The sequence below is a fragment of the Ostrea edulis genome, chromosome 6 (genome assembly GCF_947568905.1).
Source record: "Ostrea edulis chromosome 6, xbOstEdul1.1, whole genome shotgun sequence".
Classification (NCBI taxonomy): domain Eukaryota; kingdom Metazoa; phylum Mollusca; class Bivalvia; order Ostreida; family Ostreidae; genus Ostrea; species Ostrea edulis.
In genome coordinates, this window is record NC_079169.1 from 78,367,563 (window position 1) to 78,386,169 (window position 18,607).

Consider the following 18,607-nt stretch of genomic DNA (forward strand, 5'->3'; position numbering starts at 1 on the left):
CATTTTTAACTTCTTCTTGATAACTACCAGTCCAATTCGTTCAGGTTTGGCAAGAAGCATCTTTGGGACAAGGGAGACATAAATTGGGCAGTGTTTGCCCCGCCTCTAGGGCCCCAGGAATGCAGGAGTCCTGAAATTTACAATTTTTGTCAGCTGGAACTTAAACATATTCCTCATGTAACCTATCTAATTCTTTTATCACTTCTGGTTTACTGAACACAGAAGGATAGATGGTACGTACTTTTGTTTTGATACAGTATCAAATGTGACATCATTTATTTGAACGATGTCCATGATTGCGTTTCCGTCTTTGTGTATTTGGAAAGAGTCCCTTCACATTCTGTTATTTCCTTGTAGAATAGTCAATTTTCTACATCATATACATTATCATTGTTCCCACATAGAAATGCAGTACCTAGAGTCCTGATCCAGTTATCTTCTTGTTGCCTACGAAAGGGGTACTTAATGTTGGATTGTTTATGTGGTGTAATTTGTTCCAAAATCCTGACCTCTATCGACAAGATGCAGTGAATTGAAATGCCTGTAAAGAAGATGGTTACCACCATTATTTATTTGAAATCTGTGCCCTGATATTCTTTTAAGTGAACCCTTAGTTTCTCCCACATACATTATGCCATGGGATCTGAAAAAGAATCATCCAAATATCTCTTAAAGGAACACAACAGTCTTTAGTTTGGGTATAAGAATTTCGATTATGTACCAAAGCTTACGATCTGACGATTGTACATAAGACAAATCTTTGATATCTTGAACGATAATCCGAGGGACACCAACCTTTCTGTTACATCCTGACTTCACAGAGTTACACCGTTTTGTACTGGGCGACGTGTCAGCCAGTATTGTGTCGTTATTGTGTATATTCATGAAGGAACATATATCGAGCGACAAGTATCCTCGGGGACAGACTGTCCTCCAGCATATATATACAAGCTCGATGGTTACAAATGTAAATTAAAGGTGAAGATAACAAACGGTGATCAATCTCACATCTCCTATAAACAATACGAAACAAAAAGTTGGGTAACACGGACTCTAGGATGTACCAGAGGTGGGATCAGGTGTTATGACGCGATATTAAAAAAACTGCTTCACCAATTTAGTTGAAAATAAAAAGAGCTCGTCCTCTTACAATGTCACAGAAGAATAAGAAGTGTGATAATCCTTAGTGCAAGGGTTCTCTTTATTTTTTCCCACAGGCTGTAATGGACACACCCACACACACACATGTGTACAGCAGGGATTCTATATCCCCTTCACAACCAGTTGCGCGAGGGGATAATAAATCATAATTACGAACATCAATTCCTTATCATTAGTTTTATGCCAGATTCATGATCAAAATTCCACAATGTGGTTCAATTGTGAACGGGCTACGGTCTAAATTTCAATATCCAACGTTGAAAAAGGATCTCAGGCCAAATTTCAACCTAGGTTAAGCGACGCAGTTCATACCATCGTGTATTTCAAAACTTAAATTTATTTCTTGAATTAAATATTAACAAATCATAGAAGGAGGCAAAGATCACGTGTACATCGAATAGGGAAACATAACGCCTTTATGTTTGTCAAGTAGTGTTGGTATAAAGTCATTTCCAGATGACATGTTTAACAGTTTGTGTTGAATGATTTGTTATGGCTCCTCGAACAATACTAATATTGATGCTGAGTTTTCATTTAAAGTCGAACATTTGTGCAGAGGAATTCTTGGAAAATAAGACGCATGTAAATCAAAGGTATGTGTTTTTTAATATTATTTGTTGGCTTGGTTTAGTTGGTTTGTAATATTATATGAAAAAAGGTTTTAGTAGAATTCAAACCCATGCTTAGAATTTCACATCTTAAAACAAACAAATGTTTCAAAGACATGTACTTCTTGAGATTTGAAAATTTTTAAATCTATGGTTTCCGACAAAACTTTGGGGCCTCCGTGGCCGAGTGATTTTTAAAAAGCATCACGCTCAAAATCACACGGCCTCTCACCTCTGTCGGCGCGAGTTCGAATCCCGCTCGGGCCGGTAAGTGAGAAAGTTTCCCAGTTTACTTTCGGAAGGTCGGTGGTCTCTTCGCAGGTACATTGTATATGGGTTCTCTCTTCCACCAATAAAAACTGGGCGCCACCAGATAACTAAAAAAAATTGTTGAATGTGGCGGAAAACATCAATCAATCCATCCGACCAAACTTTCAATTACTTAGTACTGTAATTTTTTTTTTTAGATTACAGTATATTAACTATTAACAGTAAAATTAAACTCTCGTCAGACGAGAGTGATGATTTTCACATTTACTTTACATACTACTAATACTGTTATGCCCCCAAGATGGATATTGATTTTAATATATTTCTCTGCAATTTTAAGTTTGACTATCCAAGATAGATATTTCATACTCGGTCGAGGCCAGCCCCATACATATGCGCCATAAAGTCCAAGGTCATTTAAAAAGGTCAAGATCATATCAATTTGGCCAGGCCTCTCGAACACGTCTTCTTCAGCTTGTATTTTGTGCTGTACGGCCACCTTTCAAATTTTAGAATTTTCGCTTCTATTGAAATTCGCGGATCGATCGTCAGTAAATAAATGTTGATAGACAATTGATTAGTTTGTTTTTCTCTATTCAGTAACACATGGATATGCTGTACAGATAATTATTTGTGGAATGAGAGTTGTGGAGGTATGATTTACTGTGGAATATATTCTATAATATGGTTGTATTTTTCCTCCATTTTGCTTGCTTTCACATTGACAATTTCATAGTATTAATATCATGCAAGAATTCAAAGATAGGAAACTTTTAATACAACAGCCCAGAGCAAACATATGCTAATCTGGAATGTCTGAAAGGTTTTATAAATTGTGATAAAAATCAGAAACGTTTCTTAAGGATGTATGCTACACCAGAGAAATTTGATATGGATGAAAAGTGGAGGGTATGTAAAACACTATTCTGAAATTGAAAACTTTCCTTACCTTATTTAGTAAAAAAAAAAAAATATGCAGTTTTAGTACATGTAGAAAGCAATCTGAAAAAAATTCAAAAACCCGCGATCTACAGTTTAGTAGTCAACATATTAACCTACAAAGATACTCAGCCAGGCGATGATTTTCGAAATGAATAGACAAACATTGCTGATATTTATATTTTCATCCACGTTTTGAAAGGAAGTCACTAATTATGACGATGTGAAATACATCGTTAAGTAGAACAACGGTTTCTATTTCCCGTTGAGCAATATTTAACAATTACCTCAATTAAACCCTATAGAATGCCTCGCGGCGTATGGAGAGAACTGCTTGACGCCATGTGGACAAAGTACTTATGGGTATTGCTGTAAAAGTACCTGTCATTGTACCCAAAGTCAAGTTTGTGACAAATACACGGGATGTATAGAGAGGGGTAAGTGTGTGTAAATTGTCTTGTAAACATTGATTCAATACTGCATCAGAGACATATATAATTGTATTACTGTACGGTTTTCCAAAGAATTCTATATCAATATTGCAGAAATATTTTTAATTCTCGTTCATTTGAATGATAAAGTATATGTTACTGAACTTAATATACACTGCAGTCTATAGGAAGTACAAACAACAAGTATTGGAAGTCAAAGAATATACAACGTATATATTGTACACCCTTTGATCACAAGTGACATCCCAAAGAAAACTTTATATACCGGTATTCGATACATGTACGTAATGGTTATCTTCTAGCATCCGACTAATATTCACATTATCAAATAGATGGGCAGTCTTCTGTCACGAGTGCGCGGAGCGCACGAGTGAGAGAAGGACCGCCCATCTCTTTGATAATGTGAATTTTACGAGGATGCTAGAAGATAACCGACTTGTCACATATTTTAAAAGCTTCTCATTTTACATTTATTGAACCATACATTCAATACAATTGTAGATTGCCATAAATGCATGTGTATATAAAATCTAATACGTTTTACCCGTAAAACAGCAAAACTAACTTAACGAAAATTGATTATCCCTGTCAGTATCAATCACATATTGGTGGCTTCATAAATAATTTTTCAGGATTTTAATTATATACTTGTATTTTGTACAAATGTTTTAAGAAAACATGTATAACACAAATATTAAAGTAAAATGAGAGAGAGAGAGAGAGAGAGAGAGAGAGAGAGAGATTTAAGGGGATATGGTTGTGACGTTTTTGAAGTCACTGAGCAACTCGAACTAACGTACGTAGGTCATTTTGTATGAATGCCGTTAGTACGTGTTTTTAGGAAATATGAGGTAACGACATAAGCGCGTGATTTTTGACGCCTTGTTTACGTTGTTTACGTTGACAGCAGACAGAATTTGACAGATGTCGTGGTATCGCATGTTATTATATATTTCTAGACCTGTGTATTCTGTTCAAAATAGACCCAAAATAGAAATGAAAGACGGAGTCGCAACACGTCGAACAGAATCTCTGTACAATTTTAAAAATACATAGGTCTATAGCCAAATTGAACGACAATAAACTTGGGGCTAAAAAATTCTGCAAAATTTTTATCATGCCAGAGTAATAATAAAGATTTTGTATTATATTCCGAGATTTCGTAAATAATAAAAATAATTGAAATATATATTTACCCGAGGACTAAACATCTTGTCGGCACATAGGTACATGTGGTACCGCTCACATATATACCTCTACCGGTACATGTAGCCTATGTACTGTCTGCGTCTTGTGAATTATTTAATGCAATTCATTGGTTCATCTATGATACATGTAACCTCATATACCATAATAAGTAGATATGTACAAAGCAGGTTACGAATTATTTAACACTGATTTCTGCATATGCATGGCGGAATTTAATTACTGATGAATTTATACTCATCAGAGAAAATGAAGTCCAAATGAGGTGTGCATGCATGCATTTTTTGCAAAAATAAATGAAATGTACGTAAGTTTAATTGCTTATTTGAATCAAAATTATATATTGTTAGATGTTTGGATTTAAAGTTAGATCGGCCGATACGTGGCGAAACACCTAGATGTCATAAAACGGAGGAAATGCGGAATAGGCAAAATTAAAACTTATTTTATCATCCTGTAGCTACTCTCATCAAATAAAGATTGTATGCTTTAAATCTAACATAGTACATGTATTTTACCCATCTAATTTTCATTTGCAGATGGGGGGGGGGGGTGACTTAAAGGACACATCGCATGTTTTTAAACTTTTTAATTTTTTCAGCAAAATTAATACATTTCATGTCTAAAACTACTTTACATGTGTTTTAAATGAAACAGTTTGCGTAGTTTTCGAGTTTGAAAGCGATGAAATTCAAATCTTGCGATATGCATATTTTCTTCGATATTTTACGCGCCATTATCTGTGACGTCATATGCGACCTCGAGCGAGAAGATTTGAAAACAGTTGTTAGCCATTTCATAAACAGATTAGATTTAATTGACAAACAAACAATTATCACATTAACGGCTTGTAAATAACACTGCATCAATGTGTTTTGTGACGTTTAAGGATGTACATGCTGTCAGTAGAAAGGATTAAGACTGTTTATTTTTCAATTTTCGAAGGAAGGTATGCCAGGACGAGACGTGAATATTTTTTGTCGGCACAACAACTTTGCCTTAAAAAACCCAGTAGAATTTGTCCCTGTACTTTTTTAAACAAGCACTTGGACAAAGACGTAGATAAACTGCGAGAAAATGGTTCTATCGAAGCTACGCACTGTTACATATCACAGGTGCTTGTGGACAGGACTTCCGGTACCCCCCTTCTTTTATTTTTAAATGTTCAATTCCTTGGGTATTTCGGACCTATTATTGATAACGTATGTAACTTCAGAGGTTATCTATTTCAATGGAATACACAAATCTCGCATAGAAACCGTTTTTAAAAATGTCATATCACCGATCATAATATATTATGGTCGGTGATATGACATTTTTAAAAACGGTTTCTATGCGAGATTTGTGTATTCCATTGAAATAGATAACCTCTGAAGTTACATATTTTATCAAAAATACGTGCAAAATATCCAAGGAATTGAACATTTAAAAATAAAAGAAGGGGGGTACCGGAAGTCCTGTCCACAAGCACCTGTGTTATATGTTTTTTTTAAAGGAACGCGTACGTGTTTACAACAACAGCACGCCGCGCTCCCATTTCCTAAGTAACAACGTGTAGATAACAAAATATAATGATTAATAAAATTGCTTGAATAATATAATTTTAAAGTATTGTGATTTTCACAATAAGTTTGATCATTATTATTATTATTTTCTTTTCGAAATGCACCCGTGACAGTAGGCCTATAGTTGTCAATGATACATAATCGTATCATAATTTAGGCCTACATGTATCTAACTTCTCCAAAAATAAATTTAATAATAATTGCACTGTTTATTTTAGAAAAGCAACAACGCTAATTACAGTTGTTTACAGAAATGGCATTACCAAATAGTGTTTAGATAGTGATCCCATGTAAACATTATTTACTCGCAAATTTATGCAGATTTCATACTCGCTTTTCTCGCTACATTTGGGTCGCTATTTGTATGCACTGATGGCTAAATGATATAAGACTCGGGAAATTTGTCAACATCGAAATAAATGTTATCCATGGTAAATAGATTAGGTCCCTAAAACCCGAGTTTTTAAAAATTTCTAACACTACTTTTACAACAAGTTGATCAACGAAGGTCGCATATGACGTCACTGTACCACGCGACTACCTATCTAATTAACTAGGCTTTTTTTAAATCGGGGCTTAGATTTAAGTCCGTATTGTGGCTAATTATCACAATACTTCAGCGAGCGAACTATTACAATTAATTTCTATAAGCATAAGGAAGACAAAATGCATATAATTCTGTATACTTTGAAAACACGAGATGTGTCCTTTAAACGACTGAGTGTTATAGACTGCCTCTCCTCTACTTTGAAACGGGCATACTTGCTACGCAAATTCCATATTCAAATAGACCCAATCCCACTCCCTCCCCAGATTGCGTAGAAAGAAAACCAAACATTTGATTATAATTCTTGTATAAATTTTAAAAATAATAAAGTAGGGGATCTATAGGAAATGAAGCACTAACACCCCCACCCCACCCCACCCCACCCCACCCCCCTAGGCATCTGATCTCACTTCTGGTATGTCCAGGGATCCGTGTTTGTCCAACTCTTTGTTTTGTATTCCTTATAGGAGTTATGAGATTGATCAATGTTCGTTTTCTTCAACTTTCATTAATAGTTTTATGAAATGTTTAGTGCGTCCAACTTGTTACGCCTCCTCCCTTTTCGAAACAATAATAGGTTTCACCAGAATATCAGTTGAAACTTTAGAATAGTTAGAATCAATAGCAATCAAATAATGTACACATACACCTAAAACAATATTTGCAGTTTAGAGGGGTACATAATGTAGATCTGCGGTATGTAATTTCTTTACGCGAGTATCTATTTGAATCATTAATGATCTAATTAGTATGTGTCCATCATCCTTTGATTCATGTCAATTCTATTGTATTTTTCACAGTTTACAATTATGAATTACATGATTCAATTACAACTAATGGCACAAGACTATCGTAGATTATTAAATACGAAGGCGCAATTACGGTATCAATATCGGATGTCAGATTGCTACTTGTTTGAATTATTTTTTTCAAAGCAAAACAAGGCTGTGTTCAAAACAATTCGATTATTGTGGTTAAAGATTCACTAAAGTATTAAAGTTTTAATGAGATCAGAACATTTAGGTTGGTCGGTGATATGATTTTAAGTGGGTTTTTTTTTTGGTTTGGTTTGGTACCTTTATGCATTCTTTATATGAAATTTCAAAAATTCTATATACATTCATACAGGATATGATTTTGTTGCGTTTATCTGAACAATTTAACCACTTTTAAGAACATAAGATTTAAACGTTGTGTTTGATGTTTTAAAAAAATGTGTTTTGAAGAAAGAAAAAAAAATCAGTTTATTTGTAGCATTTTCAATGACCTCAGATGACCTTCAGTTCATCATATCTTTTTATCCAATTCATTGACATGCCAATATTTTTGGTTAGTTCTGTAGCTATGGATGTCATCTTTAAATCATAGTAAAATAATTAAAATCTAATTACATTCAGTAAATGTTTTTGACCATTTTCCTAGAAAACTCTATCCTCAAAAAGATATTTTTAGAGGCGCTGAGGAAATTCGGACTGAATTTTGGGCAATTTGTTTTTGCGTTACGTGGAAAATATTTTCACATTATAGTGTCTGCACATAGACTGTTTGTATGATGGCCATTGAATATAGCCATATTACAACCTGTTTGTTTGTTGTACATATTTTTGGTTCTACAACTGCTAAATTTTGGCCTTTTGTGTTTTTTCAACATTGTTAGGTTCAGGGGTTGTTTCCATGGAAACAAATTCATTTACATATATAAAAATTGTCATTTTTCAAACAGGAGAGACCTCCTTTCTATGATAAAATGATTTTCAGAAAAATCTAATTACTTTCATCTCAGCATCATATCCCCTTAAGAAATACTGACTAAAAAAACACGGTCACAGGTATGTGTGTCTGTTGCATAATTCCTGTCTGCTTCAACGCCCATCATCAATCGGCGCAAGCTTTACCCGTAAAACAGCATAACTAACTGAACGAAAACTGATTATTCCTGGCAGTATCTAGATCTATCACATATTTGTGGCTTTATAACACAAATATTAAAGTGAAGAGAGAGAGAGAGAGAGAGAGAGAGAGAGAGAGAGAGAGAGAGAGAGAGAGACTGTATACAGTATCCACTAATGATATAAAATTGCAATATAGTGGTCAGGATCCTAACAACTAATGACATAATGTTATCACTAGAAAACGAACGCGTTGATGATATTATAAATGCAAAAATTACTGACGACGAAGTCAAGAAAGCTATTGAAAATTGATAAACTAGTAAGTTCGTATGTGAAAATATTCAATATTATATTATATTATATTTACCAAACGAGTGATTAATGGGAAATATTATTTTGTATCCGTTTGTTTTTGTCATTTATTTGAACGATTTAGAAAAGTTTTTCATTGACAAAAATATTACAGAACTGTCTGTAATAGGTCAAGAACTCGAAGAAAAGTTACTTATATGCCTAAAAATATTCAAAACCAGAATGTTGGGTTACTGGGGCAAAACTATTATTACAGAGAGAATTTTAAGCTTCATTTATTGTATATATTATATTAACGTCAATCTGTGCGTGTACATTATATGCATGAAGTAATAATAAATGTTTTAGAAAAAGAATAGCAGTGTTGTTATTATTATAAGAATAGAGAAAAATGGCTCTTTATTATACCCGGTTTCCAAGTTATAGAGTTCCGGTGACCACTGGGGTAATTTATACCACTGTTTTCCTGAATTTTCGCTCATCCCGGTACCGTTTGTTTCCGTGACCTTATTGTCTCCGGAGACCAATGACTCCGGCATCTTGAGTCATCGGAAACTTTGATTCCTTCGGGGCCTCGGTCCATTACGTAAGGGTTAATGTACGAGTATCGCTCCATTCCTTAAAATTAATGGACCGAGGCCCCGAGGGGGCCGAGGTCCATTGCTTTTAAGGAATGGAGTGATACGAGTACATTGACCCACTTAAATTCACCTTTGCTGGGCCCCTTGCTACTAAACTTTGTGCATTTTAATCATGTCTTACGTTTTTCATTCTTTTGTTACATGCATTTATATCTACTTGTATAAAGGTTGACCTACTTTCCGAACACTCCATTCCTGAAAAATAATGGAGAGTTCGAACAAAAGAATGACGTCATAGGTGGATTTTAACTGTGTGTCAGTTATGTCCAACATACCTGTGTTGAATCTCTGTTTTTAAGGAATGGAGTATGCTTTGTATTAAATGCCATGCTACTATTTACTAAATAGTAGTTGTATTTTCATATGCCCTCGCTTTGTCATTGCTTGACATTTTAACACAGCAAGAATGTCAACATATCTCTTTGTTAGAGTCATTGTGGTATATTTTAATGACATGGGCATCTCAGAAAATTGATAGTTCCTCGTCATAATTCTTGATAATGTATTGATGTTGAGAAGTTGAGGTTCAACATTGACTTTCTAGCTCTCCGGAACTAAGCTGAAGTGAATTTTTCTGAAAACCACTTGTGTGTCGTCCGTCCGTCCGTCTGTAAAGTTTTCACAATTTCATATTCTTCAGAATCACCGAGTCAGTTTCAATCAAACTTGGCACAAATTATCCTTGGAATCGAGTTTGTCGCTTTCAAAAAGGATATAATCAAGAAAAAGACAAAAATAGAGTGCGGACATTTAAAAATCTTATCTTCAAGTATCTCTGGGCCAGAAAAGTTGAGATATACATGAAAGCTTCCTGACATACACGTGGAGTACATGCGGATTTTTTGTACAAATCATGATCACAAGGTGTAGGATGGGGCCACAATTGGCAAAAATCATCTCAAGAACCATCGGGCTAGAAAAGCTGAAAGATACATGAACGATTTCTGACATAGAGTATATTGGAGATTATTCTAACCATGATTCAACGAGGGTAGGATGGGGCCACAATAAGGGATCAAAGTTTTACATGCCGATAGATAGGAAAATTTTGTTTAAAAATTCTCAAGAATCACTGGACCAGAAAAGTGGAAATTTACACGAAAGCCTCATGATATAGTGTAGATTCAAGTTTGTTCATATCATGGTCTCTGTGGGTAGGGCGTGACCACAATAATGTTCAAAGTTTTACATGTGAATATAAATGTTTAGAGAGAAAATCTTTAAATATTTTCTTCATAAGCTTAAACCACTGAGCCAAAAATGTGGAAATGTACATAAAAGCTCCCCGACCTAAGGTAAATTCAATTTTTTTTCAAAGCATGGCCCTTTGGGTGTATAATGGGACAATAATAGGGGATAAAAATTTTACATGCTGCTATACAGGAAAATATTTTGAAACTCTCAAAATTCACTGGGCCAGAAAAGTGGTAATTACATGAAAGTTTCCTAATGTAGATTCAAATTTGTTGAAAGTATTGTCCCTGGGGTAGGAAGGGGCCACAAAAGGTGATGGATATTTTGGTTGCTGCTATTCAGGAAATGCTTTTAACATATTCTCAAGAATCAATGGGCCAGAAAAATGGAAATCTATATAAAAAGCTTCCTGTCATAGAGTAGATTCAAGTTTATCCAAACCATGGTTTCCGGGGGTAGGTGGGGCCACAATAGGGGATCAAAGTTTTACATGGAAATATACTGAAAATTAATTAAACAAATTTTCAAGAGGAGCAGGGTCACACTAAATCAAATCCATATGCAAATGTTCTCAAGTTGTGTCGATTAAATTTTTATGTCCCTGCGACTATAGTCGAGGAGATGTTATGTCCTTGTCCGAATCTTTAATCTTGCTCATAAGTTTTGAGTGGTAAGCGATAATGCTTTAATATTTCATATGCACATTTCTTGTGACATGACCTTTCCTTTGGTACAAAAATATTTTGGATTTGTGACCTTGGAGTTTGACCTGCTTTAAAAAACTTAACCTATTTAATTTATCACGAACTATTTAAGGTAGGGCTTTCATAATTTTCATAAAGACTTCCTTTGGTAAGGCCTTATATTTCATAAATGATCTTTGACCTTGTGATCTTGACCTTGGAGTTTGACAAAAATCTAAAACTTAAACCTTACTCTCAACTTTTTAACAAAATGAGTGATATGGTTCTAAGGAGGCATATACTATAGGGTTATTGAACTTATATTGGTGAATATTGGCACGAGTTGACTGTGAAAATGCACGAGCTTGCAAGTGCATTTTGACAGCCAACGAGTGACAATATTCACCTATATAAGTTCAATAACCCTTTTATTATATAGCTAAAGTATTTAGTTGTTAAATTATATCCTTTTTCACTCAAAATACTCCTAAATAGACGATAATTCATCAATATTGGCATCTAAGGTGAATGTGAGCAATATCGACATGCATTTCTTAACTGTTCAATATTTAACCCGTCATTAATGCATGAAGCAAACTGATTTTGTGAATGGTGACATTATAATTTATGTACAGTAAAACATTTGCTTAAGTAAATATCAAATACCGGATTTGTCAGATTCGGAGGACCGCCGTCTGCCATTTTGGCTTGTTTACGTCGTTACGGTAACGTCAATATTGAACGCTCATACTCGGAATGTTTCGGGTGCATACAATTTACGCAATGCAAAGTTAGCGTTTAATAAATTCTCAGGATATTGAACGCTAACATTCTCTAGATTTTATGGAGATTTTATAATAGACTATTTATTAGCTATATAATAAATATTCCTTATCTGCATTCCTTGTGACAAAATCTTTCTATGTACATATATGTATCAAAGTTTCTAACCTTGTGACCTTGGACATTTATCTACTTTTAAATAAATATAACCTATAAAATATCTCAACTATTTAATGGTGTTAGACCTTGAAGCTTGACCTACTTTCAAAAAGCCTGACCAATTCAATATCTCTTGAACTAATTAATATAGAACTTTCATATTTTGTATACAGATGTCTTTTTGCAAGTCCTTTCACTTCATGCTATAATCTTTGACCTTTTAACTTTGGTGTTTGACCTACTTTTAAGACAAGCTAACCTATTGAATAACTCCTGAACTATTTAAAATAGGACTTTCATATTCTTATATATATATTCTTTATGGCAAGACCTTGTGATACCATGATGTTTGACCTTGTGACCTTAGAATATGACCTACTTTTGTAAATTGACCTATTCAATATTTCTTGAACTATTGAAGGTAAAACTTTAGATTTTGTGTATAGATTTCTTATGACAAGGCCTTTCATTTCATACCATTATTTATGTAACCTTTAGCTTTTCCCAGAACAGCAAGGTCATGTTAATGTCATGCCTCAGCACCCCTATGTTGTGTGAATTCAAGTTTAGTTCTGTGGGGACCCTTGACAACTTTTCATGGGAATAAAGATTGAAAGATTAAAACTCACAACAGCTGAACAGCAGTAGGACCAAGGTGACTCATGTGCGATGTAGTCCACGACCTCTTGTTTATAAATGTATGCATTTTTTGCTTGAAACAACAGTTTTCTGACGAAATTAGTTAGACAAATCATCTAATATGTATTGTCTTGATGAAATTACGGCGATTTTGATTGACTGAAAAAAAATCGTTCGATTCATGCATCAAAGAAATCCTACGAGTCGCATTCCACCGTTCCTACGACACAGCCTGTGTTCAAAGACTCATGGAACCAACACAATGTTGCATACATCGAATCACCGATTGTCTTCTTCCTTCATATGAAAGGTGAAGATAACGAACAGTGATCAATCTCATATCTGATTTATCTTTTAATCATTGTACCTTTGATGTAGTGTAAAACTTATGCGGTACCAATTTTGATGCACCAGATGCGCATTTCGACAAATAATGTCTCTTCAGTGATGCTCAACCGAAATGTTTGAAATCCGAAATAACTATGAAGTTTTAGAGCTAAATACAGTCAAAAACAGCGTGCCAAACAAGTGGAGCCAAATTCGTCCAAGGATAAGAGCTATGCATGAGGGAGATAATCCTTAATTTTGAAATGAATTTCTAAATTTTATAACAGCAATTAAATATACATCCGTATTTTCAAGCTAGTAACGAAGTACTTAGCTACTGGACTGTAGAGACCCTCGGGGACTAACAGTCCACCAGCAGAGGCCTCGACCCAGGGGTCATAATGTAAAACTTATACGGTACCAATTTTGATGCACCAGATGCGCATTTCGACAAACAATGTCTCTTCAGTGATGCTCACATTTTGTTGTTGTTTTCATTGTTACTTAGATATATTGCTACTCGTCATTTCAAAAACGTTGATTAAAGCTTTTGGATTTTAGAAACTATTTGTTTTACTATTTGAAAACATAATTAAATAATACGCGCATTGGTGAAGTTTTCAGTCCAACTGCTCTTTGAGAGTGCGATCAAGAAAAGACTACATGGCTGAATTATGTACAAAAACGTCTATGTACATGTAGAAAATGCCTATATGTAAAAAATGTTTGTGAATCAGCTGCATAAGATTCATTAAACTACATGTATTTAGAGAAAGGGGGAAAGAAGAGGAAGATGGCTTCCTTTGACTTGTTTGATAGGGCCACAAAATATAGGTGTGTTTACTGTAACCTGCTGAAAGAAATAGGGTCGGTAGATCGATTTTTTTTTTTTTGGTTGAAAATTGTCCTACGCAATTTACAGGAGAAGAAAAACGCTTAATGGAAAACAGATGATGGATGCAAAGCAATGAATCACCTAAATTCAATTTGTAGATAAAATACAATGGTGTCAGAATCAATTTATTAACATGTCAGATTAATGAACACTTTAGAACTACGCCACTACGTCTTGTTTCCCCTCAGATTTATATGTGTCACACAATGGCAATACAGTTTTGAATTTCTTTTTGAGTTCCACATCAACCAGAACAAAATATTTACGGATTGTTTTTTTGCCGATTTTGTCAATAAAAAAGTATAGGGTCGGCAGCTACAAAATAGGGCGGTCGGACTACCGTAAACACACACATTTTTTGGCCTAGCATTACAATGTACATGAACATCTCGAAACTCTTTAAGAACAATTGTTGGGTAAAGATAGTGTTGTTGGATTCGTTGATGTAGAAACCTTCATCGATGTTATGTAAAATGTAGGCGATATTTACTCCTCCTAGGCACCTGATCCCACCTCTGGTGTGTCCAGGGGTCTGTGTTTGTCCAACTATCTATTTTGTATTGTTTGTGGGATTTATGAGATTGATCACTGTTCATTATCTTCACCTTTTGTCTAAGAAATGAATTTCATTTTTGAAATGATATGAGGTTAGAAACTGCGATGCGTCATGTCAATATACTCCACGGAGCGTGTTTGCGTGTATTCAAAAATAAAGTTTATTTCTAATATTTACATTTTCATTTCTGTCAGAATTCCTAGATGTTGAAATGTTATGTATTCATACGCACATTGTTTACCACTGAAAAAGTACATATCATCTTGAGTCCAAATTTCGTTAATTTGGTGCGTGATATGGATATCTAAAACATGCCTAAATGACTCAAAGTATCTTATTTGTAAACAAAGTACTTTTTTTTATCATTCCGGGATAAATCACAAAAAATCAAATAAAATATTTGAGATCTTGTATCACGTGTTTGATGGTGAAATCATACTTCATAAGAGGTGTTTCAATGAACCATCAAATAAAAATTTAGTGTAATGAGCTACCTTAACAATTGACCATTTTTAACATTTTAATAATTGCCCTTCCATTTCTTTTCAAATTTGGCATGAAACATCTTTGAAACAAGGGGGATATGAAAATTTCAATTTCAGGACACCTGCACCCGGGGATTTAGGGATATCTAAACAACTGCCAAAATCTTTTTCTCTACAACCGCACATCTGCAAGGAAAGCTAATGCATAGTCATACATAGTCATATGGAACAGGAAGGCTTTTACCAAAATTGTAAAAATCTCAATCCAGGGTAAAGTCAAACTTGGCACATAGTGTTTATGATGTGTAAAACATTTAAATAACATCTTAAATGCCGTGGATACTAATTTGGAATCACGAGTAAGTAGCCCTTAACAAAAATAGTAAATTTCATGATCTCAAGAATAGGGGTTTTGGTACAAGGATAGGACCAATATGGTCATAGTGATTAAATGTCTTAACCGTTTGAAAGACTTCTTTAATTTTGCTGATGCTACATTAGACTCTACAGCCCAGTAGCTAAGTACTTCGTTACTAGCTTGAAAATACGGATGTATATTTAATTGCTGTTATAAAATTTAGAAATTCATTTCAAAATTAAGGATTATCTCCCTCATGCATAGCTCTTATCCTTGGACGAATTTGGCTCCACTTGTTTGGCACGCTGTGTTTGGCTATATTTAGATCTAAAACTTCATAGTTATTTCGGATTTCAAACATTTCGGTTGAGCATCACTGAAGAGACATTATTTGTCGAAATGCGCATCTGGTGCATCAAAATTGGTACCGTATAAGTTTTACATACTGAATGCATGTTTAGGAAAACCAGAAAGGGGTGTACAGAAATTGTGAATTGGGCACCCCAGGTGTAGAGGTTCTAAATCAAAGGTGTGTCAATGTGGTTAAAAAAACTAATATCATGATAGCTAGGTAGATTCTGTAGGTTTGTGAGACTAATGATACCTGTAACTAATACTCAGGTGACCTAAAATACCTATGGGCCTATTGTTTTGATTTCAAATACTATGCTTTCTAGTTCATATATATCTTTTCAATTAAAGATCCCTTCAAACTATTTTTCAAAGATGACATAGAAGGACAAATTCTAGCATATGAAGAAAACAGTTGTGTTTGGCTACAAAGAAACTTTGAAGTTATTAAAGCATATAATTTTCTCTGGAATTTTGTAGATTACAAAGCTGAACAATATCCAGATATCATACTGTCCTTGCTAATTGGTCTGGGATCGCTCAGTGTCTCAATATCCTTGGTGTTTGTTGGTGTCATGTTTTGTAAATGGTAAACTTTTTCATTTGCATGCTTTTCGTTACCGATGCAAGTTTGACATTATATGATGTACAAGCGAGCTTTCTCAAGTGTACATAAATCATTTTAGGCGGATACATATGCAGAGAAAATTTGAACTCGGTAAAGAAAATACAGGTAAACATGACACTTTCTGATTCTGATGTTATTCTTATAATATATATATATATATATATATATATATATATATATATATATATATATAACAGCAATTCTTCATGTTGTACTGTTGTACATTACAGAGTATATTTCCTTGTAAACAGGAAAAATGCACGACAGTGTTCAAGAATGAAATGTACAATTCTATATCTGTCTAATCATTTACAGGGTTTCAAGTGAATTTGCTCTCATGTCCTGGTATGGAGGAAGGTTATGCACAAACGTATGATGATGTTCGAGAATCAAAAATGATCCTTAATGGCGGGAAAAGTGGACTTTGTGACACAGGGGAGTCCAAAATAAACTCTACAATTCATGCTCATCTTTATAACGACAAGGGTGTTTCAAAGAAACTCACGCGTGAAGACCAGTACAACAACATTGATGCATGCTTTCGAAGGGACAACACACTCGTCACATTGTCCGAGTTCCCGTATGACGATTGTTACGTCAGTGTACACAATGTAAAGCGTCTACGACGTATTTCAAAGTCCTGTTCTGATATAAAGGCAGTCTTAGAGAAACCGTACATTAATATCATGAGCAGCTGTAACGCGAAATCCACGGCAGACAATTTCAATAAAAATGTTCTCATAGAGCGTTTATAGAGGTAATAATTTCCTCAGTAGACTGACGATGTAGTGCATAATGGTGAACCTGCATTGTGCGAGGTATCTTCTTGTATGAGACTTTGTACAATGTAGTACATGTAATGTAATGAACATGCATTATCATGAAAGCATGACCCATTATTGTAAACACAATTCCTTTCCATATATCTATAGTATACGCAGTCATATTTTGATGTAAAGGAAAACTCTTTTTATCAGGCGAATACTTAAACTTGGCGAAATCTCCGTTCAGGATACAATCACGATTGCTATACTCTGATAGACTTCGACCTACATACAAGAACATATGTGTTAGTGATAAACAATATCACCTACATATAAACAATAGATATGAGGAAGGCTACTAGCAAATCTTTAATTACTAGTACAGTGCACACGATGTGGAATCTATGGTAACGTTTTGTTGTCATTCGATATTGAATTTGTGTGTGTGGCTTCTTTCTTCCTTTTTATAAAAAAGTACATGGTATTCTTTGATAGTTTATTGAAAGCCAATGTTTTAGCATGGCATTATCTCATCACTCATCAGCATTACAAACATGCGAGGGTGTTCGAAAAGTTCGTAAACACAGTCAATTATGATAAAATGGCTGCCTGCTTGGGATTTTGAGTTTTATTTTATTTAAATTCTAACAATTCATGGTAAGTATCTAAAACATGCATATATATATATATATAAAGCACAGAAATAGCAATGAACTCTTAAATGAACATAACTGCCCTAAGTGAAGAAATATTTAATATAAAGCACAGAAAATTTCACTTTATTTGGCTACCCACTTCCGTCGCTACCCGGGGTTGAACTCACGACCTGTGGAACCAAATCTCCTAACAGCATGTAACCAGCGCGATAGACCGCTCGACTATCTAGGCAAGTCAAAAAACTTGCGTTCGATGACGATGGAATTCTCGCCACGCTGTCACACGCTTCACGGTCATTGAGAATGGAAATGTGATACAGTTATTTAACGTGCATTTAAGAGGATCATACATGATACACATTGCATTCCAAACATTTCATATAAAGCACAGAAATAGCAATATTATATATATATATATACAGTATATATATTGCAAATTAAAAAGATGCAATGACTTTTACACGGCAGGCTGCAAGTTCATCGAGCAATATATCAGTTTCTTCTGACGACGTCAAACATCTTTTCAAAGACGCACG

General features: G+C 34.5%; 1 protein-coding gene across 1 annotated transcript; it reads left to right on the forward strand.

Annotated features, from left to right (window-relative positions):
• The first annotated feature begins 1,570 nt into the window (after positions 1-1,570).
• LOC125683253 (uncharacterized) lies at positions 1,571-17,899 on the forward strand. The gene is made up of 6 exons (XM_048924207.2): positions 1,571-1,754; positions 2,640-2,692; positions 3,284-3,415; positions 16,504-16,612; positions 16,710-16,756; positions 16,967-17,899. The coding sequence occupies exons 1-6, from the start codon at positions 1,654-1,656 to the stop codon at positions 17,404-17,406; spliced, it is 882 nt and encodes a 293-aa protein (XP_048780164.2). The 5' UTR covers positions 1,571-1,653; the 3' UTR covers positions 17,407-17,899.
• Positions 17,900-18,607: the final 708 nt, after the last annotated feature.

Coding starts and splice junctions, on each gene's coding strand:
- LOC125683253 (XM_048924207.2), top strand. CDS start 1,654: ATGGCTCCTCGAACAATACTAATATTGATGCTGAGTTTTCATTTAAAG. Junction 3,416..16,503: donor CACGGGATGTATAGAGAGGG/GTAAGTGTGTGT, acceptor GGAATTTTGTAG/ATTACAAAGCTGAACAATAT. Junction 16,757..16,966: donor ACTCGGTAAAGAAAATACAG/GTAAACATGACA, acceptor AATCATTTACAG/GGTTTCAAGTGAATTTGCTC.